Source organism: Chaetomium globosum, genomic scaffold, assembly GCF_000143365.1.
Source record: "Chaetomium globosum CBS 148.51 scaffold_1 genomic scaffold, whole genome shotgun sequence".
Lineage (NCBI taxonomy): Eukaryota > Fungi > Ascomycota > Sordariomycetes > Sordariales > Chaetomiaceae > Chaetomium > Chaetomium globosum.
Genome location: NT_165976.1, coordinates 3,556,870 through 3,577,857, shown reverse-complemented (window position 1 = coordinate 3,577,857; position 20,988 = coordinate 3,556,870). Strand labels below are relative to the sequence as shown.

The window sequence follows — 20,988 nt, the reverse complement described above, 5'->3', positions numbered from 1 at the left end:
AGCCCGAGCCAGCAACGTGCCATAGACTTCTCGTGTAATGGAGAAGGAGTGCCCAGTGGCCCATGATAGCGATTGCTTCGGGGGATCGTTGAGATAACAAGTCGGTGAACTTCTGAGGCACGGCGGGCGCCCTGTTTTGTTTGTCAGTGTCGGCCGCCACTTGAATTGGTACGTCAAACTCACCACATGAACACCATCAAGTACCTCTGGTTCCGGGCGTCGCCCCCCAGCAGACTGTCGAAACCAACTTGAAGGCAGGCAATGGCAGTCATGCAGGCTTCCTTGGATGGTACGTCTAGCTCCTTCGACTCGGCCACCAGGCGTTGCAGTCCATCGCAGTGGTTCCCCCGAGGTGTGGACTGGGAGATTTCGAGGGCCCAAAGAACAAGATGTTTGATGTCAGATTGCAACAGAAGATCCCAGGCAGAGACGGACATGGCAAGCAGGCCACGAGATATCGAGAGAAACTCGAGGAAGCGGGTCAAGAAGTCGCCAAAGTCGGAGTCGCGCCTCGCAAGGAGGTCGGCAAGCAAATGACGGCCGAGAAGGGAGCAAAACAGGAGGAGAGTCGAGCAGTTGGTCTGGTCAATTTGAGCTCTGGCTCCGGTCTCGTTGTAAATAGAAACGGCCTTGGTCTGTAAGTGAATGGCGGTCTCGAGAAAGTGATCTGCTCGCTCGGGTTGAAGGAGTGCTTGACGTCGAGCTGAAACGGCGAGGATCTGGTGCATCAAATACGGGGCCTCGAGTGCACACTTGAATAAGAGTTTCGATGCGAAGTCGTGCATCTCAACGTTCAGCTCGGGAGCGTGCTCTTCAAAGTTGAAACGGATAAGTAACTCCATGTGATTTAGATTGACCTCGGGTGAACTCTGGTTCGCATAGTTGGGCGACATCGGCCCTCGGCTCGCGATGTCGGGAAGGGGGACACCGGCAACGGGACTCGCGCTACTTTCATTTTTAGTAGTGATGGCAGGAGCCAAATCTGCGGACTGCTTGGGCTCTGGTTCCTCCTGGATGGCTGCTGCTGGTGTGCTAGGGGCTGAAGAGCCGGCCGGCTGTGGTGGGTAACCACATTCCCGATCTGAGAGTGTACAAATGATGCACTTGGGCCGCTGTTCGTCACACTAGTGTCCGTTAAAACAACCGCATTAGCATTTCTGGGCAAGTTGGGCAGCTTTGAAAATCGGGTCACAGACGAAACCGCTGAACTAGAAACGATGAACTAAAGTTGAAAGTTGAAACACGAAATTAAACAAACCTTGACGTGGCGACGCTTGCACTCCAGGCACCCGGCCCGTGACTTCTTGTGGGATCGTCTCAGCATGACGTGGGCCGTCCTTATTTCAAAAAAGTCGTCGTTGCTTCTCTGTGTGTGATAGCTTGGAGTAACAATTACACAACGGAAGTGGTTAAGGACTTGAAAAACGGCGAGTGTTAACAACGGAATAAGGCAGGGGGGTTTTGAATGGCTCCACAGGTAATGGCACTGTGCGGGTCCAATACTAGTATTCGGATTATTTTCTCGGAAAAGGAAGGACCATGACAAACCGTCAATCCTCGCTGCGACCACAACTGAAACTGCCCAGTGCGCATGTCTCCACACACAATCCGTCAGATATTCTTACCTTGAATTATCTATTCGGCTTTCCATCGCTTGATAATGATATCGGCAGCCTGTAATTAGTTAGGTATCTGCTGTCAGTGCAATTCAAACAAAAAAAATATTAACAGAAAAGAAAAAAAAAAAGGGGGGGGGGGGGGAAGGGGGAGATGGTTGGAGAAGCTCAAAACTCCAAAAACCTCCCCAAAAAAGCCAATGAAAAACACCCAACACACCTTCTCACCAACAGCATACGCCGTCGCACTCAAATGCGCCGCCGGCAACATCGGCAAGACACTCATATCCACGACCCTCAGCCCCGCCGCACCATACACGCTCAAATCAGACCCCACCACGCCCCCCCTCGCCCTCGGCAGCATCGCCGCCGTACAGCACGGATGCATATAGCTCTGCACGGTGTTCTGGCGCACATACGCCGTCAACCGCTCCTCATCCGCCGCCGCCTCGTCCCCCGGCCCGACCTCCACCGCGCCCAGCCCCCGCAGCGTGTCGGTGCGCGTCATGCGCCGCAGGTACCGCGTGTGCGCGAGGTGCAGCGCCATGTCCACCGGGTTGGACGCCGACCGGTAGTCGAGCACCGGCGGCTCGAACGGGTGCGTGCCGTTGAGCCGCGCCGTGCCACGGCTTAGTGGGTGCAGCAGGATGGCGGCGGGGGAGGTGCCTGTGGCCCAGGCGCTTTCGAGGCTGGGAGAGTGGGGGTTGGCGTAGAGTTGGGCGAGCTGGGAGAGTTGCGCCCGGTAGCCGGCGATCAGGGTTGGGTCGGCGTTGTAAGCGGGGGGAGGTGGAGGGTGGCGGTGTTTGGGGGATGTGTTCTGCGCGCGGATCGCGTCCATGATGGTGGGGTAGTCGATGGTGATGTTGGGGAGGGATACCCAGATGGCGCTGTTGGACATGGCGAGCGTGTAAGGGCCCTGGGCGGGGGTTTGGTTGAAGCCCGCCGCGGTCTCGGCGGCAAAGGTTGCGTTGAGCATGTCTGAAGGCGAGGGCGTAGAAAGCGATCGGCTTCGTGTCTGGCGTGGGTGCGAGTGGCGTTTGCTTAGCTGACTGTTTCAGGTAATATTGCAGCGCTGCCACTTACAGCTCCAGATATTCAGAGGCCCCTGCATGTCTGCAGCTTGGATCGCATCCCAGTACGGTCATGACTACGGATTCAAGCATGTCAAGTAATCCCTGTGGTGGATTCCGCTTCTTTGCAAGATGGCCGGTGTACCGAACACCCCTGATGAAAGAATAACCTCATTCTTCACGGAGATATTGAACAATGGGCCACCGTCTAGGGGACGTACTTCCACAAGAGGCGGGCCTGATTTCGTGTTCCACTCCGGGTATACCACCCGGGCCACTTGGTGCTTGACCAGGAGATGGTAGTTGGGCCTGTCAGCGACCACATCGGCGTAGTGGCCGATTCCCGAATAAGACCGTCTTGCTGTTATGGGATGTTGTGAGATGGGAATCCAACAAAGGCCTTCCTTGTCCCCGTTGGCGCATTCCTCGGCCCGCCAGATGCCCATCTCCTCCCAGGCGTCTCGCCCAACAGAGTGGTCTCCCCACAAGAACGGGGGGAAGCTGGCGTGGATAGGTGTGACATTTTCAAAAGCTGATGTGTCCCAGGTGTAGTTGTATTTGCGCGCAACAGCCTCAGGAGGCGGTGTGAAAGTGACGCTCTTTCTGAAGAAGGGGTAGATTCCATCCCAACTCCAGTTGATGCCTTTCATCCGGGACTCGGGGCTACCTCCCTGGAGTCGATCCCAAGCATCATAGTCGAAGCGCGATCCTCGGTCAAAGAACTGGCCGTTGATGGCGCTGCTTCCACCGACTACCTTGCCAACCATGACGAGAGCCGTGGCGTTGTTCAACTCCGGACTTGGCGTGGAGTTGAGCAGCCAGCCACTTGCCGCATTGCTGCTACCTCCCCAGATGGTCATTGGAGGGTCGAAGATCCCTCGTGCGTTCTCAACCTCGCCATACTCAACGACAAGGACGGTTTCTGTTTAGCCGAGGTGCGCAGCCGTTAGCTAACATCCCTCAGGTTAAAGTGAAAAGCTAGCAAGAATCTCAACCAACTGTCAGGGAACGCCTCGGTGAGCCTATCTGCAACGGTCAAGCCGCTGGTTCCACCGCCAGCGATGACAAAGTCATAGCTGTCAAGGAGCTGCGAGCCTTGCCGCTTGACATTACCCGTGGCTTGAGGATTGGCAAATGTCAGCCGCAGCACGGCAAACAAACAAGAGAGGGAGCTGGCGATCTTCATGTTGTCGTGCCCCCCGCACCATTCGCAGGATGGAATGATAAAGTGCGTAAGACAAAAATTGGGGGATGGGGTAACCACCTACTTACTTTATGTATGTACACTTACCTTGCTTGCTGTTTAACCATTTTCGACCCCTGAACATCTCCCGGACCCCGCTCAATCTGTCAAATTAGAAGGCCGCACCATCCCTGGCTCACCAATGGTCCGGCAGTATGACACTTATCCCATGCATAGGCGGCAATGGCGCATGCGAAGATGCTAGCCAGTAACCAGCATGCGATGCTGATTTCAGACATAGTCCTTGTGTTGCCCTGGCACGTCTGTTTCCGATCCTGTCTGGCTATGGGACCAAATCTATCCTCGAGACTTCCAGAGGGGAAACCGCGGTAAATCAAGGCAGGCGTTTCTTCATTCTTCACCCTCCATATACCTAGGGTGCCTGCAAAGACACCATCCAACTAGCGCCCTTTGAAGATGGGATTTGAATCACCCTTATTTCAATTTATGCGCCTCTTCGTCCCAATACTGACCAGACAAATCTCCCGCTGGCGGAACCCTGTTGCGCCCATCCAATTTGCGGTAGGTAAGGGAGTCGAGGTCAATGTCGAAGAAAGTGCGAACCTGTATTGAGCCATTAGCTTGCAATTGAGAGTTATATTATAGTACTTGACAACCAGAAAGAGCTTACACTGATACCGTAAATGTGCTCCGGTGCGTGAACCTCGCGGAAATCGATGCCGATGCTGGCTCCGCAGTGCTTGCAGAACATCTGATCCTTGTCTTTTGTGTTGAAGCGGTAGTTACTGCAGCGGGCGCGGCTATCGTTATGCCAAGTAACAGCCGAGGCCTCAGGGTCTAGTAGCATCTCGCTGCTTTAGTCTCTTCCGTTTCTTTCTCCCTTGTTCCGGCTTGGTTTAGACGGATGTTGGGGAAGAGGATAGGGAGGAGAAAATGCGACTCACAAACAAGAAGATAGCCAAATCGCCTACACGCGGAGCAATTACAGTTAAGCACCTTGGTTTCGGGGAGCGCTGGTGTCAGGGTGACGCTGAACTTGATATACCCGCAATGGCAGCCCCCCTCATAAGTGCCACTACTCTTCCCGTCTGCCTCTTTCTGTGGCGGAGAAGTGCCTTCAGGGATTTTCCCTTCTTCTTGAGACATGATAGCAAGCTGTGATTTCAGAGGAATGAGCTGTGCAAAAGAAAGGTCCTGAGTTGCATGTCCTTGAGCCCCTTGGAAAGCCCCTCGGAGGACACGTAAGATTTGGTTTGAATGGCATGCGGAGAAAGCAGCGGAACCTCGGGAAAATAAAGTTCCACGCCCCAGTTTAAAGATAGGTAACTAAGTTGGGTAGGTATCTTATGGATAATGTTGGTGTCAGCACGCCTTGTGCGGCCCCGATCTTAGAAAGCGTCTCGTAGTACCTATACAGTTGGGCGTCCTGTTCGTAAGGGCCGTCCAGCAGCATTGGATTTTCTTTTCTAAGATCTCGAGCTGGTGCAAGTACCGAATTAGTACTGCCTACCTTAGTTAGATCGGTGACGACTAGCGTATCCCCGGTGTTGCACGTCTCTGTCATTTTCCTATTTTGGTATCTATTGCCTGCCAAGTGCCCCCTTTTCCCATAGATACCTACCTACCTACCTAATCCAGGGGCGCCTCAGCCGTGCTAAGATGGATCATGATAATCGAGTACAAACGCCAAAATCCCGGAGCATCTGGCCCACGACAACCATCCCTCCAATAGACGGAATAAAAATTATACACTGCAAGGCCCAGGCACACCATCTCCGGCGCGCTTGCCCGACATTCCTTAGCAACCCTTGCATTATGTAGACACCAAGAAACGGAAGCACGGAGCCTCCGACAAGCCAAGCCAGGATCCATCCGCGCTGAGTACTTGTACTCTCGTTCCCCTGGAACCTTGAGAGGGCGCCGACGATTATGACGGGCGAGAAGAGGATGCCCAAGAGAAGCAGAAACCCTAAAAGAAAAAGTGCCTGAGCGACCAGGTACATGGGGAGCAACATAACCACCACTAAGGTACAGTAAACTAGTCGCGACTTCGGACGCTTTTTGATCCACCTCAACGGGTTGAAGAAGCGGCGTAGGCGTTGCACGTTCCCAAAACGGCGGTAATTGAAGTTCCGGACAATCGGTGAAGTCGTGTCGATGACGGCAACAACGCAGTCGAAGCGCCCGCCGTGGTGCCTCTCAGCATCGACCAAATCTGGCGAGGAGACGAGAAACATGCACGGGTACTCGGGCGCTACCAGATTCGCCGCGAGGTTGGCGATCGACATGAGTGCGTACGGGACGACGGTGAGTCCGAACGCGGCGTAGCCGTATTGCTCGATCTGGTTCCCTCGCGCCTTGTAGACTGTGCTGATAGCCCAGAAGGCCTGAACCAGACCGATGATGCTCTTTGGCACGTTGTAGCTGCATGGCAGCTGCAGCTCAGATGTCACCTCGGCCCAGGTCTCGGGCGATATGCCCTCCGGCCTGTCGCAGCGCGGCTGGAGAGGGAAGTCCCTGGGGACAAGGACGATCTCATAGTCGTCAGGGAGGATGACGATGCCTTGGATCTTACGGCGCTTTCCCACCGCCGGAGTTCTTCGTCCCGGCCACCAGCTCTGGTTCCGGCTTTGCTCTGCGCGCGTATCACCCCGGCTCTTCCACTCGGTGCCCGGCCCGAGGTCCAGGTCTGCGCTGCCGCCCGACATCTGAACAACACTGTTGCCGCGCTCCGCTTGAGACAGCGAGCCAAGATTGTCGGTCCGCTTCTTCACGACAGTGCAGAGCGCTTCGCACGCGGCAGCCAACCGATAAGGCTCCTTACGCAACCTCAGACTCGCCAAGGGCAGGAGATTCGACAACCCCAAGCTCAAGCCCGTGATAGGGAGGAAGAGAGCCTCCATGGCAAACTTTGCGGTATCGATCCATGACCGGCCGGGCTTCGATCGCACGGTTGCGGCATGCGCGAAGTAGTTACCAAGGAAGAATGTTATATAGTCGATCCACTGCGGAGGAAAGCAGATGAGATCCGGTTCGCTGTGATTGGTTGTTCCCGTAGGGACGGATACCGTGAAGTTCATCGTATCGTGAAGATCTTGATGCTGGTGGCGCACGATGCCTAGAGGTAGGTACATGTATTTACGGGTTGGACGAGGAATCCCACAGCGGGGTCACGAAGGGGTGAGAAAGCACCAATGCTTGTGCCCATACCTACCCTACATTACGGGAGAATCGGGCCAATCCATTGATGTGTGGTACTGGAACCCCCACCTGCGCCCCGGCCGCTGCCGGACCAAGGTCGACGTCGTCCCAATCCGGCAGAGCTGAGAGTGATGTGGACAAATGAAGTTCACACCACCCTCGTTCGCCTAGGAGAAGCGCTACTACTATTATACCGTGATACTAAGCCAAGCAGTGTTTTGGTAGTAGGGTGGATAACTAGAGAGACGAGGAAAAGAGATATTCCAGGGAATAAAGGGAATGGGGGAAGGCTACGAGGGTATAAGCGAGCCTAGCTAACACCAAACCTCTTTCGAGGAGCGGGGGCGGGATCCTGGCGCCGAGGATACACCGCCATCGCGAATGTAGGGCGTACGTGCTGGAGGACTCTAATGGGTGTAAACGAAGTACGGATTACCTCGAATGGGCGACGACTTCCGGCCTCCGTTGCCGGCGCCGCGGCGCCGTTTGGAGCCGTTACGGAGGCGCCCAGTCCCATACCCGTTAAGCCATCAATTACTGGAGTGCAGAAAGGGAAGGTTTTGCCCAGAACATATGGAGGTACTGTGTCGGCGTCAGCGCCAAGTCACGGGCTTGACCGTTTCCGCTTCGCTACGAACCGCACAGCACCGCACCATCGGCGACCTGCTTTCGAAGTGGTGCTACAAGGCTTGGTAGTTGGCTGCCTGCAACCCACCAAGCCCCATCGAGTCTAGAAGGCTGTCAGGGGCCAGACTTCACCCCCTTGTCAACGTTGCAGTGGACCACGCCAACCCACCCAGCAATACCCAAAAGGGGATACCTCTTGTGAGATTTTGTGGTGGAGGAGATGGGGCCGAGGATGATTTTTTCATCTGGAAGATAAGAAGGGAGACATCTGCTGCGATTCGAGGCGTGGCCTCGACTTAGGTACAGACTACAGCCCTCGACCTTTGTCCTCCACCACCGTGAAGTCGAATTGAGGCCGTCCAGTTCTTGCAACGATGCAAATTCTAAAGGGAATCCAGGTGCTTGTCGCTCTTCTATGCGCAGGCGACCTTGTCAGTGCACGTCCGCATCAACAACAGCAACAAGGACCCCTCATGAGGAAAGAATGGTAAGAATATGAGTCCCCCGTCCATCCAGAACCAACCCACAGCATCCACTCACCTCCACCCAGGCGCACCCTCACCAAACATGAAAAGTCGTCCTACATCTGCGCCGTGCAGTGCCTCCTGCGCAAGCCGGCCCTCACCCCGCCCTTCCCCAACACGGGCGTGCTCAGCCGCTACGATGACCTGATCTACACGCACATCCAGCAGACCTTCGACATCCACTACACGGGCCACTTCCTCGCCTGGCACCGCTACTACGTGGCCGTGTACGAGCGCATGCTGCGCAACGAGTGCGGCTACGGGGGCGCCCAGCCCTACTGGGACTGGACGCTGGACACGCCCGCGGGCCAGTGGGCGTCGTCGCCCGTCTTCGATCCCGTCACGGGCTTCGGCGGGAACGGCGCGCTCGTGGCGGCCGACCCGGCCAACCCGATGGAGGTGCCCGGCCGCACCGGCGGCGGCTGCGTCCAGGACGGGCCGTTCGCCGGCATCCCGGACATGGTGCATCTCGGCCCCATGGACTCGGTCACCTACAACCCGCAGTGTCTGAAGCGGGATTTTAGCCCGTACTTTGCGGGGCGGTACTTGGCTATGAACCAGACGCAGCTGACGCTGGCTGCGCCGGATTTTGGGGCGTTTGATAAGGTGGTGGAGGGCGGGCCGAGCTTTGAGGCCTCGGGTGTTCACGGGGGCGGCCATTACGGTGTGGGAGGGACATATGGTTCGTGTTGTTTTCTTTTATGGATAGAGATTGAGAATTACTGGCTAACTGAGTCGATTGTAGGGCAAATTGGTGACCTCTACACGTCCCCTGCTGATCCCATCTTTTACCTCCACCACGCCAACCTTGACCGCGTTTGGTGGTCGTGGCAGAAGCTGAACCTCGAGACCCGGTTGACCGACATCTCTGGTCCCATCTTTTTGATGGATTACGATAATCTCAAGGGCGGTAATGTGACACTGGAGTTCCCGCTGTCTGTTGGTGTCAGTGCCAGCAACGTGACCGTTGGCGACGTCATGAACATTGTGGCGTGCGGCCAGAATGGTGTGTTGTGCTATGAGTATGACCAGGTCTACACATTGCAGAGTTAAAGAAAAACTCAAGAGGGTCTGGAATTAATTAGAAATACCACTAGAGGCTCCCTGTAGATCCATAAAGAAGTATCAAAACCCGGTCTTGTTGTAATAATAACACGGCCAGCTTGAACTCCCAGACACATCTAAGGAATACAGTCATTGATACTCGTCAGCGATAATAACAACGATTAGAATAGAATAGTCCAAATCCCCTTCATAAGGTAGGGAGTTGTGGATTGACAAATGATAAGATTGCCGTTCACTAATGAAGGCTGTTTGTTAGTTCACACTTCACATCTTCGCACCCACCCGCCACACCCATTACAACAATCACAGCTCGATGGAAGTACAACAGTTATAACTAATTTCTAGAGGAAGGCCTGATTCCATTATACCTACCAGATACTTTCTTTCTTGAGGATAATGTAAAAAATCTATACGGTAAAGAAGACAAAAGAATAGTTGGAAACGCACAGCCTTTAGGCCCAGGACCACCCTACCCACAGCCCGGATTTAAGCCCGGTCGAACACATTTGGGAAAATGGAGAATATCCTATATAGGAACTTCACAGGTCTATATCTTTTTTGTAATAACGAAAAAAATAGAGCAAAGGTGGTCGATGCCCTGAAGGTGGCGTGGGAGAGGGTGCCGTGGGACCTTATCAACAGGCTTATTGATTCAATGCCCCGTCGGCTGGATATGGTGCGGAAGGTATAGGGTTGATATACCGAATACTAAAGCCCTGTTAAATGTCTAGAATTCCCAGTATCTCTTTTGTAAATTGCTGCTGTTTTGACTGAATTGTGGTTGTTGTAATGTGGGTGGTGGTGATACTGGTAGGCTGCCGAGATGGCTGTGTGAACTTAGGCAAGGTACCTATTCTTTGACTATAGGTTTACTTAAGGTACCTACCTAGGTATGTACTTATAATCAATCAGACATACCTAGCTATCATATGTATTAGTTTGTCGTGTTGAACAACTGTACGAAATTACATTCATTTCTTGACTGTAGGTGACATAGTTATTCATAAATGATACGTGACATAATAAGAGAACCAAAAGGCTAATGTCTCCACCGACGTCTATGTGGAGGCCAGCCCAGTGTAGTTGAAACGTACAAGAGGATAAAGTTCAACACGACGGCGCGCACATACCGCTCCGCATGGTCCCGGCCATTTGGCCGATTGTCGAGAACCTCTGACCATCTACTAGCTACTGAGCTGTCGACAAGGCCTTACTTTAGGCCACACATTCAATGATATCATGGAACCTAGACGCCAGCTGGCAGCCGGCCGTATCGTTGCCTTGCCTATTTTGTGTTTTGTGACTCCTGTCTTGTTCAATCTTCTTTTCTCAACTCCATCTCTTCATACACCAGACAATACCCAAGCTTAACTTCATCCCGAGTCCACGATGAACACCGTTTTTTACCCTCCTCACCTCGGATTCAAAGCCAGGGGCCAAAACGCTACACCATCGCCTACTTGGTACTATTTTATCGACGCGTCTTGTGATGACGTGTCGCAGGGCGATTTCGTGGCCTGCCTCTTCGAAGCCCAGCACGGGGCGAAACGGGCATACAAGCGCCTCACAAGCCAAACCAACACCGACTTCGCTATCTCACCAACACCCGTCGGGTTGCCTACGGACCGGACCGATGTATCGACCCGGTCAATGGCATGTACGCGAGGGGGCCGCTGCATGAGCTGCTGGAGCCCAACACAGCGACAGCGACGTGCGACGGGACCGCGTTTCCGGTGAAGGGCGAAAACCCGCGGTGATCCGTCATGGACATTAGCCCTGACCTTTGGAAGCCAGCGACGGGGGCCACAGCCCCAGGGTTTCTGACGCTGCGGGGGTTGGATGATCGGTCGGTGTTGCTGGGGGACCACGGGGCGCCGCGTCTCCCAACCAGATGGAAGTTGGCAGAAGACCTCATCCCGTGTAACGTTTATGCTCTTCCACGAGTTTATGCACGTCTATCTGTTCGACGACGTCATCAGGAATGAGTGCGGGTCCAGTCTCCACCGCCGCTTGGGGCCACTGTATGCGCCCCAAGCGAAGTGAGGCGGTAGGCCGGGCGTGGGGAAGGTTAGGAGGGTGCGCGTTTCTGGATGGGGTTGGGGTTGTGGCTCTGTCTCTGGGGAGAGGGACACGGTGATGGATAGGGGTAGGGGTATGGAGGGGTATGGGGTGTGGGATGGTGGTGAGGCTCCTGTTTGCGCCGAGTCGCTCGCCATGCTGGGCCTATGAGCTGCCATCGCCGATATTAAACCCGCCAACAAGCTGTCGGGTTGGTTCTCTCTAGCTAAGGGGTGGCGTGAAGCGCCAGGGGCGCTATATGATGGCGATGGGAGGGCTACTGCGGAAGACGAAACGACGTGTTTAGCGAATGAAGAGGGAGTTTTATCAGCTATTCGAGGTGAGGTAATGTTGCGGGCGCCGGCATTCCGGGCCCACCTTTCCAGACCGCCCGGCCCCGCCCTGCGTGGGCTTAACCCACGCATTGGCATCGCTTCCTGTTGTTAGTTTCACATTGGTATCGTCTTCCTGTGTGCTCACACAGGTAATGTTTTACAAGTACCTCACAAGCTAGTTATTGTAATTATATTTTAAACTTAGTTAACTAACTAATTAATAAATTAATATACTGGGCAAAGTTTGATACTTGTTTAACAAAAGGAGCTTGTGACGAACCTACTCCAGGACCCCGTCCTGTTAGGGTTCAGCTTCGGTCGAAGGTAATCTTGCAAGGGTGCTTAGGTTCGGTGCAGCCAAAGGGTGCACAACAAAGACTTGTCTCAACAGTAGGCTTTCGAGCTTGTAGCGAACTGCAGTTGTGATTGCTAACTGGAGAACTCCCAGAGCTCTCCAGAACGAGTGACTATATACCTAGCTAATTCCAGGGTGCTCAGTGTGCTCAGTCTGCCCTTGGCAACTGAGTTCACTGATCACTGTCGAGCTATTGTTATCCTGATTGGTGGTCTTTACCTGGTGCTCAGTGTGCTCAGTCTCGGCTTGGTGACTGAGCTCACTGATCACCTCGATCACCTTCCTGGCTCCCTGATTGGTTTTTATAATGACTGCCTGGGGCGTCCCGCGACCCGAGGTCCCTCCTGTTGGCATATTCGTGACACTGGAAATGGAAGACTTATGGTACCCTTGTGGGCTCTCTCGAGACCATGACAGTAAAGATCCGCAAGTCGATCTCTTCCTCGAATATTCCCTTTGTGCCTGAATCACCGATGCTACAATCGTGGACGTTGGGTGTCTGACAACCTGATTTTGTAGCGTCATATGTTATGTTGGCCATCAACCGTACGTCGACCAGTATGGGGAGACCGGCTTCTTTTAGGCCCATGCCATCTGCTCAGCTCCCTCAACTTTCTTCGCATCTTCTTTGCCGTTTCAGGAACCCGGAGAACCGAACATCTTGAGGTTTCCATTTTGTCTTCGGCATTTGTCAATTCTCTCTCAAATGATCTGTCGATTTCGGCCTTCTTGTTCGAGTCGACAGACTTTGCAAACATAATCTACTTTAATTAGTAGCCATTCCTTGGATCAAACTGCCTCGCGACATTGTCAGAGGCTGGAAAACGGTGGGCCTTTTTTGGAGTATTTAGGGCGTGAAATAATAGGCGGATCAATTGCTTTCTCAAGGAAATGAGGATTCTCAAAACACATCCATTTGTTTGAACCCTTTCGTGGACGAACTGCGTTGATGGCTGTGTCGGGTGGTTGTTGGTTGTTGTGTGTGCACAGGAGAGAGGCTTCGGCGAGACTCTGTCTGTCAGACATGTGCTGTTGTGGAGCCTCAGGGGCCTGGCTGACCTGCCGCGCCTAAAACGGCAGGTCTTGGCAGCCGCAAAACTTCAAGGCCCTTGGTCAAGACAAAACGTGTCTCTTCGGAGCTTGCGTGAACTTTCGCAATCACACAACATCGTTTGTGTCGACAAACCGTGACAGGCTTCTCGCGCGTGCGATAATGCCATTATGAAGCTCTCGGCAATCTCTCTTGGCCTTTTGGCCCTCCTGACGCCGCTGACAGCAGCCTGGACGAAAGAGGGTAAGTCTCGGAGGTTGTTATCTTCGATTTAAACCCCCTTTTCGAATCATCACCAAGTCTGTTTCGTACTAACGAACCATTTCCTTGGGCAGACCACGAGATCTTCCGCGTCCGCGACGAACTGATTGCCCACGAGGGACCCGATGTCACCTTCTACGAGTTCCTAGGCATCAGCCGGTCGGCGAACCATGAAGACATCAACAAGGCGTACAAGAAGAAGGCCCGGCTGCTCCATCCGGACAAGGTCAGGCAGCAGCTGATGGCCGAGCGCACCAAAGCCCAGAAAGAGCAGAACAAGAAGAACAAGGGCAAGCCGGCGGGCGCCGTGAAGAAGCCCACGTCGGCCGAGCTCAAGACGGCCGTTAAGCGCGCCTCAGAGCGCCAGGCCCGCCTGTCCATCGTCGCCGACGTCCTGCGCGGACCGGGCCGTGACCGCTACGACCACTTCCTCTCTAACGGCTTCCCCACGTGGAAGGGCACCGAGTACTACTACGACCGCTACCGCCCGGGCCTGGGCACCGCCATGTTCGGCGTTTTCCTGTTCGCCGGCGGCGCCGCCCACTACCTGGCCCTCTACATGAGCTGGAAGCGCCAGCGCGAGTTCGTCGAGCGGTACATCAAGTTCGCGCGCCACGCCGCGTGGGGCGACAACCTCGGCATCAACGTCCCCGGCATCGACGCCCAGCCCGCGGCCGCTCCTGCCGCGCCTCCGCCGCAGCAGCAGATGTACGAGGACGAACAGGGACGCGCCATGCCCATGAACCGCAAAATGCGCCGCATGCAGGAACGCGACGCCAAGAAAGATGACAAGAGTGCCGGGCGCAAGACACGCCGCGGCCGCCCGTCGCCTGCCGCGTCAGGATCGGCCACGCCCCTGCCGGAGCCCCAGGGCAGCGGACCCACCGGCTCAAAGAAGCGCGTTGTTGCCGAGAACGGCAAGATCCTCGTTGTTGACTCGCTCGGTGACGTCTACCTGGAGCAGGAGGATGAGGACGGCAAGGTGGCCGAGTTCCTACTTGATGTACGTTATGACTCCGGACCCATACACATTTGTGGAACTCGAAGCTAACATCATAACTACCTAGCCCAACGAGCTTGCCCGCCCCACCTTCAAGGACACCGCCGTCGTGCGGCTCCCTTTCTGGGCCTTCCAGCTGACACTGGGACGGTTCATCTCGAAGCGCGCCGACGAGAAAGAATACGACGACGAGCTTGAGGCTGAAGAGCTGGACCACGACGACGAGGACTCTGAGCCCGGAAAAGCCACCCCTAGCAGCGGCTCCGGCGAGGACTATGAGCTGATCGAGAAGTCGGTGGACGAGCTTGGCCAGGCCAAGACCAGCGGCACCCAGAAGCAGGGAGGCAAAGCCAGCAAGCGAAAGACCAAAAAGAGGTGATGCCCAACAATTGTGTGCCAGGAAGAGGGTTGGGTCTTGGATTATGGGTGCGTGACTGGCTTGCCAGGTGTTTGTACATATGATATGATGGAAGCGAACAAAAGGATCACATAGACGAAAAACTGTGGGGTTGGCATATTGACCCAATATTGTATCCATTGTCCTCGAAGATAAAATAAAGATCATCGCCAAACGAGTATCAATCAGGTATGCCCGCCAAACATCGTGCCTATAATCCCCATCCCGACCAAATCCGAAATCCCAACGCCTCGCTGCCTATCTCAGAACCATCCCAGCCACGATGCTCTTAAACCCCAACGGCATGGCTCAACACCTTCGCCGCCAACTGGCTTAGCAACTTGGCGCGGTCCGTCTGCGGCAGCTCCTGTCGCACTCATCAGCACAACCACACATCTTCTCACCCCTAAACCCCCCAAACCGGAGGAAGACGCAACACGACTCACCTGAAACACGGCATACACGCTCTTCCCCTTCGCATCTCTCACCGCGCCCAGCCGATTCCCCGCCACCGCGCCGGGCCACGAGCCCCGGCACATTAGCCACAATGAAGCCCAGCGCACCACCACTCAGGCCGCCCATCAAGCTCCAAAACTTGCCCGCGGGGCCCCCCGCCGCGCCCTCCTGGCCCGCCGCCATGCCCTCCTCCCGCAGCATCTCCTCAAACACGTCGGCGAACTGCTCGTCCTCGGTCCGCGCCCGCGCCTCCTCCTGCCCCTGCCGCCCCGGCTGCCCCGGCTGTCCCTGCCCTTGCCCGCCCGTAAAGAAATTCCACGCCCACGAAAACGGGATCCCGCCCTCCCCAAACGCATCCTCCTCCCCAAAATCAAAACCCCCCGGCATCTGCTGCCCCCCAGCACCACCAGTACCAGCACCAGCGGTACCAGCCCTCCCCGCCCTCCTCCCCCCATCAGCAGAACCAGAAGAACTGGCAAACAGCTTCCGCTGGGCGTCGTACTCGCGGCGGCGGCCGGCGTCGTTGAGCGTGTAGTAGGCGTCGTTGACCAGCTGGAACTGGCGGGTGCGGGCGGCGCGGTCGGGGTGCTCGGCGGGTAGGCGGTCGGGGTGGGTTTTTAGGGCGGCGCTGGGGGGAGGGGGGTGTAAGTAGGGTATTATTTGTTTATTTGGTGGGCGGTGATTGTGGTGGTTTGGTTTGGTTTGGTTTGGGGGGAGGTGGAGTGGGTATGAATGAAGACAGCAGGGAGAGAGATGTTGAACTACCTACCGTTTGTAGGCATCGCGGATTTGGGAGGTGGAGGCGCTTTCGGAGATTCCGAGGATCGAGTCTTCTCCTTTGGTTAGGGGCGTGGGAAAGCAAATACGGTCTCTCGGAGTGGTGGGCTGAGCTTACAGTAATTGGGCGGACGGCCAGCTTTGGAAGCCATCTTGATCGTTGTAGATGGTGGGGTTTCGTATTTGGTCTTGATCAGATACAGATCGCTAGGAGAGCGGTAGACACTCGGTAGTCCTCAAAAGAATATGGAAATTCAAACTATTGCGATATCCAGGTGGCATTGCCCGGCTCTTTCTGCCGCTCATCAGGCTGTGGTGGCATGTGGATGGAGGGACAGGTCGACGTCATTTGTGGCGTTGAAATGTGGCTTGTTTCTCCTTTCCTCCCACATTCCAAACCCAGCAGCTGTCTCAGACCCACTCCCTGCAAGCCAGGGTGGCCCAGAATTGCCCGCTGGCCCTTCGGTGTCTCGGTCGATCTGCGCTGGCCGTGGAGTCGTTCCCTGCAACCTGCAACCGTGCAACCTGCAACCTGCAATTCAATTCAGGGGTCTTGTGCCTTTGAATATGCACCTTTTCCCTTCCGAGGCGAAATGATATCCTCGATGGCTTGCTGGCTGGATCCGATGGTTTTGTCGAGGCACTCAGCACTCATCGTGTCATCGCTTCATTGGGGTGACTCGATGGGCTTGCCGCTTTGGGCCTGTTTCAGGGCGCCTGCCCTCCGACCGACCGCACCTATGGCGGCGGTGGCCTAGTGGCAGTCGCTCGGCTGATATGTGTCACTGCCCAATGCCCAATCGTCACACTACCCCCCGTCAACCCCAGATGGAAGCGGAAGGCACGCTGCCCATGTGGGCTTTGGAGCCTGACAAGTGTGCGATCGCCTGAATTAGGGATTCGCGCTGAGGCGCCGTTATGCCCATCCGTCCATCCATCCATCCATCCCATCCGTATTGGGGGTTGGTGCCTGCGTGTTGTGTTAACTTGGCGTGGATGGATGGAAGTTCCCCCTCCATTCAACAAAATTAGCCTGGCCCGGCCTGCCCCTCCTCATTTCCAACCACGCTCACACGCTCACCATGGCCGCCTCTTAAATATCGAACCTCCATCGTTTGGATTCTTCTTTGGATCTCTAAACTACTTCGGGCACACCTTCGCCTTGTCGTCGCACACTCTCGAACTTACCGCTCTCCCCCGTCTCGCCTCCCCTCTTTGCTTCCAATTTTCCACCTTTGAGGGCTTAATTTGGCTTCCTTTGCCCCGCCATTGTCCACCCACCGCAGCTCGCCCCCCACCATCCCTCGAGCTCCCACTTCGATTTACCGTCCTTTTTTCTTCGTGACTTCCCGCTCTCGTCTTTGTCACTAAGCCCTCTGCGAAGTGACGGTGTTCCGCAGTACATAGCATAGACAATAAAACGAAGTTGCTTGCAGCCCGCTGCACACCCGACAGAAGTCAGAGCACATCGGTCCATCTGCTTTCCTGACCCCAACTACGCTTGCGTTCATTTTCGACTGTACAAGTACGGCAGAAGCAACTGAGTTATATTGTGCTATCTGAGAGTCGATTCGGATACCAGGTGTCAGCCAGTAAGTGCCGTTCCACGGGGTCTGACAAAGGTACTTTGCCGGGAAGCAATAAGCTAATGGAACGCTGCAGAACCGATATTACCCACAAGATGGCAGCCGTATACACGCAGGTGCAGTCGCAGGATGAGCTGGTAGCACTCTTTTCTCGCAACCTCACATTAGACCACTTGTCTCAACCAACACCCACACCAGTACCCGCCCCTGTCCCCGTGGAAGAGCCCCAGGAAGAGCGCAAGATCGTCTACATCTCACAACATTACAACCACTCGGCCCACCTCGTAAAGAAGGATGAACAGCCACCACGCCCCGCCTCTGAACCGCCCCAGAGCGAGCATGCCATCGTAGAGCAAGTCCTCAGGGAGCACAGCGTAAACACCTCCGGCCTCTCATCCGCCCAGCTCCAGCTCTTCAGGACCGCCGACACCCCACAACAACTCCGCTTGATTGAGCTCTGGCGTGCCTGCCCTCCCACCAACAGCACCGACAACCCGACCTTGACATGGAGCATGACGAGCGTCGAGCAAGAAGAAACCCTCGCCCGGCTGCGCTTCGAGCAGCAACAACAAGAGCTGATCGACCAGCAGCTACAGCAAGAGTTCGGCATGATGCAAGACGACCCCGAGCCCGAGCCCGAGACGGTCATGTCGCTCGACGGCACGCCGCTGACGCCCATCCAGGCCGGCGACGGCCGCTGGATTGCCACGTCGGATCGGGCGTCCTACCACTACATGGAGCCGTACATGGCGTCGGGATACGAGGAGATGGCCCGCCGTGAGTATGAAGAGTCCATGAGCAGGGCATATGCTGAGTCTATGGCCCCGCCACCAAAGGAGACCAATTCGCTCGCGGCTGCTGCCCTCGCCAGCGCTGGGGGTACCCCGACTTTTAACCCCTCGCACGCCGACCCCGTGTATAAGACGACCAACGTGGGCAACAGCGTGAACTGGGGGAACGAGGCCGCCATGGCGGACCAGTATGGGCGGCTCATGGCCATGAGGGACGACGAGGAGATGCTCTGAGGGATGGTGGGTGGAATAAGGGGCGACCCTTGGTTTCTGTTCGAAACGGAAATAGCGGGATGGCGGGAGCATATTGCCCGCAGTATGCGGTACAAGTGGTGGGATAGATACCACAACTTTTCTTTGTCTAATCACCGACATGCTATAGAGATTGGCGTACGGAATACCATAGTGTTCGAACCATTCCTTTTCCCGTCTCTTGTCGGCGTGAGGCATGCCACACTCAGCACAGCCGACGCCCCCGGAAGCACCTTCGCTGCGAAGTAAACGGCAATGTCCACGGAACGATACTCTTCCCAAATACCTTACCCGGTCTCTAGGCTATATCGCAACCCTTATATTACTCTCACCATTAAACCCTAAGCTTCAATGAACCTAGGCTTCGTCATAACACAAGCCTTTTACCTCCTGCTAGTCCATCGACATCGGGTCTCAAGACAGCCAGCTAACATCCCATACTACGTTCAAGACGTACACATGGCTATCTGGAAAGCCAGCGCTCCTAAATAAGGACACTCCAAGAGCTACCAACAGTGATACATGAGCCGACCTAAGTCAAGTTTATATCCAGCATGAAATGAGTTCCCGTTCACTAGCCGGGAATACCCGATACAAGATTAACCGCATCTGTTATCTTTTGCGAACTCTTTCGTAATTATTCTCTACTAGTTTGGTGTACTTGTCGCCTTGGGGGTTCCCAGGATAACTGGATAGCACCATATGATCACACCCCCCCGCCTGGGAAGATCGTAGATTTTGAATTCCGAGTTAATAAGGACTTCATATAGTTACCTCATCCATAATAACACGATCGATACTGTCGCTTGCAACTTCTCGGGCGATCATGGTTCGCCATACCGGTGTTGTTGTTGCCTCCGGTGTTGCCAGGATGACCGAGGGCATGACATCGTCGTCCGATTCCGTCCCAAAGATGGTCCCTTTGATCCCATCCCGTTCAAGCCGTACAAGGGTTTCCCTCTAAGGCGATTTTGTCGGTTAAATTACGACGGTTTTTTGGAGGGTATAGCAAATGCTGGGAGGGCAAATACTACCTATTGCCGCTCCCTACCCCTACCATATAGACCAGCTTGGCCACGCCGGATGCCATCTTATCTCGAATTTCTCGTTCGTGGTCCTGGAGTGAGGCTTGATTGTCGCGGCATATACGCTAAAACTCGGTGTCGCCGAGGGCTTCCTGAGCCTCCCTCCTCCTCTTTCGTCCCTCTCCGTCGTCCTCTCGCTGCCGTTTTTCCCTCCGCTGGGGCAGCTTCCATAACTAGTGCCATCCGACACCGAGGGAGTAGAATTCTAAGAAGTGTGTGCCATCATCGACTTCCCGCGCGTAGTGAAGGTCGATGGTCTCATCTTCGCGGCTTCGTTGGCTTCCGGGGCCCGCCCATCCCCACCCGACATCCTTTCCAGCGACCCCCTGGCTGCTCGCTGACCACCGTTGACCCGAGTGGTGTCCCTCTCTTTCAAGTTTAGCGACGAGGGCGCACTCCACGCCAAGGCGTCCCGGCCAAATACAAGCCCTCGTACTCGTTGTTTTGCCTGACATCGTTCTCGTCGAGCGGCGGTGGCTTCGAGGCATAAGGCTGGCAATCACGGCCAGGAGTAGAAGGCCACAGCCAGGGGCTGGAACCAGGTGTTGTCAAAGCTAACGGGTATTGTCGGTTGACTGCGCGGGGTGGGAAGGAGGGTATGGAGGCGGTTTGATGGGTTTGTGAGGCCCATCCACTTTAAAGTAGCAGTGATCAAAAATAACAAAATGCGAGCCGAAAAAGACAGGAGTCTGCGGGTTGGTTTGAGCCGAGGGGAATCCTAAGGCAGCAGGTAGTTCGAGCAGTACCCCTTCGCCATCCCTGACTTTGGGATCCCAGTCACCTCGAGACCAACGAGGACGAGCTCACGTACTAATATTCCTGACACTTGTGAACCAACAACAGCTGGACTTGGACACTGTTCAGTGAAGTAATGCGGGAACGTGGAGAGGAAGAAGAATCGCAGTCCAAGTGGACTACCAGACGTAGACTTGCCTACAAGTACATGTAGCTGGCCGCGTTCCCCTCCATTGCAAAATATGTTAAAGTTCAGGGTGTCTTCAAGACATGGAGTCATTCAGCCGCGCAAATATCACCAGATAATCCATCTGCGGACTCCAATGGAAAACCCAAGGCTGTATAGCGATTCTGTAGCCGATCACAGACCGCAATAAGAACCCTTCCTTACCACCCAAGAACTTCACATACAACCCGACGTCCCAGACGTTACAACATCCCTTATTTAGTTCCCTAGTCCCCCCCCCCCCCACCCAGTCGCCACGAGCTCGCTCGCGTCTCTATGAGTAATGGGAGCCCACCAACCCACCTAATGCGGACCA

The 20,988-nt window shown here is 55.1% G+C and overlaps 9 protein-coding genes across 9 annotated transcripts in view; 4 read left to right on the top strand and 5 right to left on the bottom strand.

Annotated features, from left to right (window-relative positions):
• Positions 1 to 179: 179 nt before the first annotated feature.
• Positions 180 to 1,324, bottom strand: CHGG_01156 (uncharacterized protein; the record flags this gene model as incomplete). The annotated part of the gene is made up of 2 exons (XM_001220376.1): positions 180 to 1,124; positions 1,259 to 1,324. The coding sequence occupies 2 exons, from the start codon at positions 1,322 to 1,324 to the stop codon at positions 180 to 182; spliced, it is 1,011 nt and encodes a 336-aa protein (XP_001220377.1).
• A 311-nt stretch (positions 1,325 to 1,635) lies between these two features.
• Positions 1,636 to 3,872, bottom strand: CHGG_01155 (uncharacterized protein; the record flags this gene model as incomplete). The annotated part of the gene is made up of 4 exons (XM_001220375.1): positions 1,636 to 1,674; positions 1,837 to 2,665; positions 2,768 to 3,608; positions 3,686 to 3,872. The coding sequence occupies 4 exons, from the start codon at positions 3,870 to 3,872 to the stop codon at positions 1,636 to 1,638; spliced, it is 1,896 nt and encodes a 631-aa protein (XP_001220376.1).
• Positions 3,873 to 4,364: 492 nt separating this feature from the next.
• Positions 4,365 to 5,036, bottom strand: CHGG_01154 (uncharacterized protein; the record flags this gene model as incomplete). Its single annotated transcript, XM_001220374.1, has 3 exons — positions 4,365 to 4,493; positions 4,561 to 4,652; positions 4,835 to 5,036. 3 exons carry the CDS (start codon positions 5,034 to 5,036, stop codon positions 4,365 to 4,367), a joined length of 423 nt encoding a protein of 140 aa, XP_001220375.1.
• Positions 5,037 to 6,047: 1,011 nt separating this feature from the next.
• Positions 6,048 to 6,820, top strand: CHGG_01153 (uncharacterized protein; the record flags this gene model as incomplete). Its single annotated transcript, XM_001220373.1, has 2 exons — positions 6,048 to 6,197; positions 6,332 to 6,820. The coding sequence occupies 2 exons, from the start codon at positions 6,048 to 6,050 to the stop codon at positions 6,818 to 6,820; spliced, it is 639 nt and encodes a 212-aa protein (XP_001220374.1).
• A 1,272-nt stretch (positions 6,821 to 8,092) lies between these two features.
• Positions 8,093 to 9,295, top strand: CHGG_01152 (uncharacterized protein; the record flags this gene model as incomplete). The annotated part of the gene is made up of 3 exons (XM_001220372.1): positions 8,093 to 8,205; positions 8,269 to 8,924; positions 8,988 to 9,295. The coding sequence occupies 3 exons, from the start codon at positions 8,093 to 8,095 to the stop codon at positions 9,293 to 9,295; spliced, it is 1,077 nt and encodes a 358-aa protein (XP_001220373.1).
• Positions 9,296 to 13,276: 3,981 nt separating this feature from the next.
• On the top strand, positions 13,277 to 14,746 carry CHGG_01151 (uncharacterized protein; the record flags this gene model as incomplete). The annotated part of the gene is made up of 3 exons (XM_001220371.1): positions 13,277 to 13,349; positions 13,442 to 14,370; positions 14,435 to 14,746. The coding sequence occupies 3 exons, from the start codon at positions 13,277 to 13,279 to the stop codon at positions 14,744 to 14,746; spliced, it is 1,314 nt and encodes a 437-aa protein (XP_001220372.1).
• Positions 14,747 to 15,053: 307 nt separating this feature from the next.
• CHGG_01150 (uncharacterized protein) lies at positions 15,054 to 16,652 on the bottom strand (the record flags this gene model as incomplete). The annotated part of the gene is made up of 5 exons (XM_001220370.1): positions 15,054 to 15,139; positions 15,211 to 15,848; positions 15,990 to 16,089; positions 16,419 to 16,529; positions 16,649 to 16,652. 5 exons carry the CDS (start codon positions 16,650 to 16,652, stop codon positions 15,054 to 15,056), a joined length of 939 nt encoding a protein of 312 aa, XP_001220371.1.
• Positions 16,653 to 17,678: 1,026 nt separating this feature from the next.
• Positions 17,679 to 18,608, top strand: CHGG_01149 (uncharacterized protein; the record flags this gene model as incomplete). The annotated part of the gene is made up of 1 exon (XM_001220369.1): positions 17,679 to 18,608. The coding sequence occupies one exon, from the start codon at positions 17,679 to 17,681 to the stop codon at positions 18,606 to 18,608; it is 930 nt and encodes a 309-aa protein (XP_001220370.1).
• Positions 18,609 to 20,089: 1,481 nt separating this feature from the next.
• The window catches only part of CHGG_01148 (uncharacterized protein), a gene marked incomplete at both ends in the record, with an annotated part of 1,427 nt that continues 528 nt past the window's right edge, over positions 20,090 to 20,988 (bottom strand). The window contains 2 exons of the mRNA XM_001220368.1: positions 20,090 to 20,243; positions 20,523 to 20,567. Coding sequence (XP_001220369.1) covers positions 20,090 to 20,243; positions 20,523 to 20,567 — 199 coding nt within the window. The remainder of the gene's footprint in view (positions 20,244 to 20,522; positions 20,568 to 20,988) is intronic.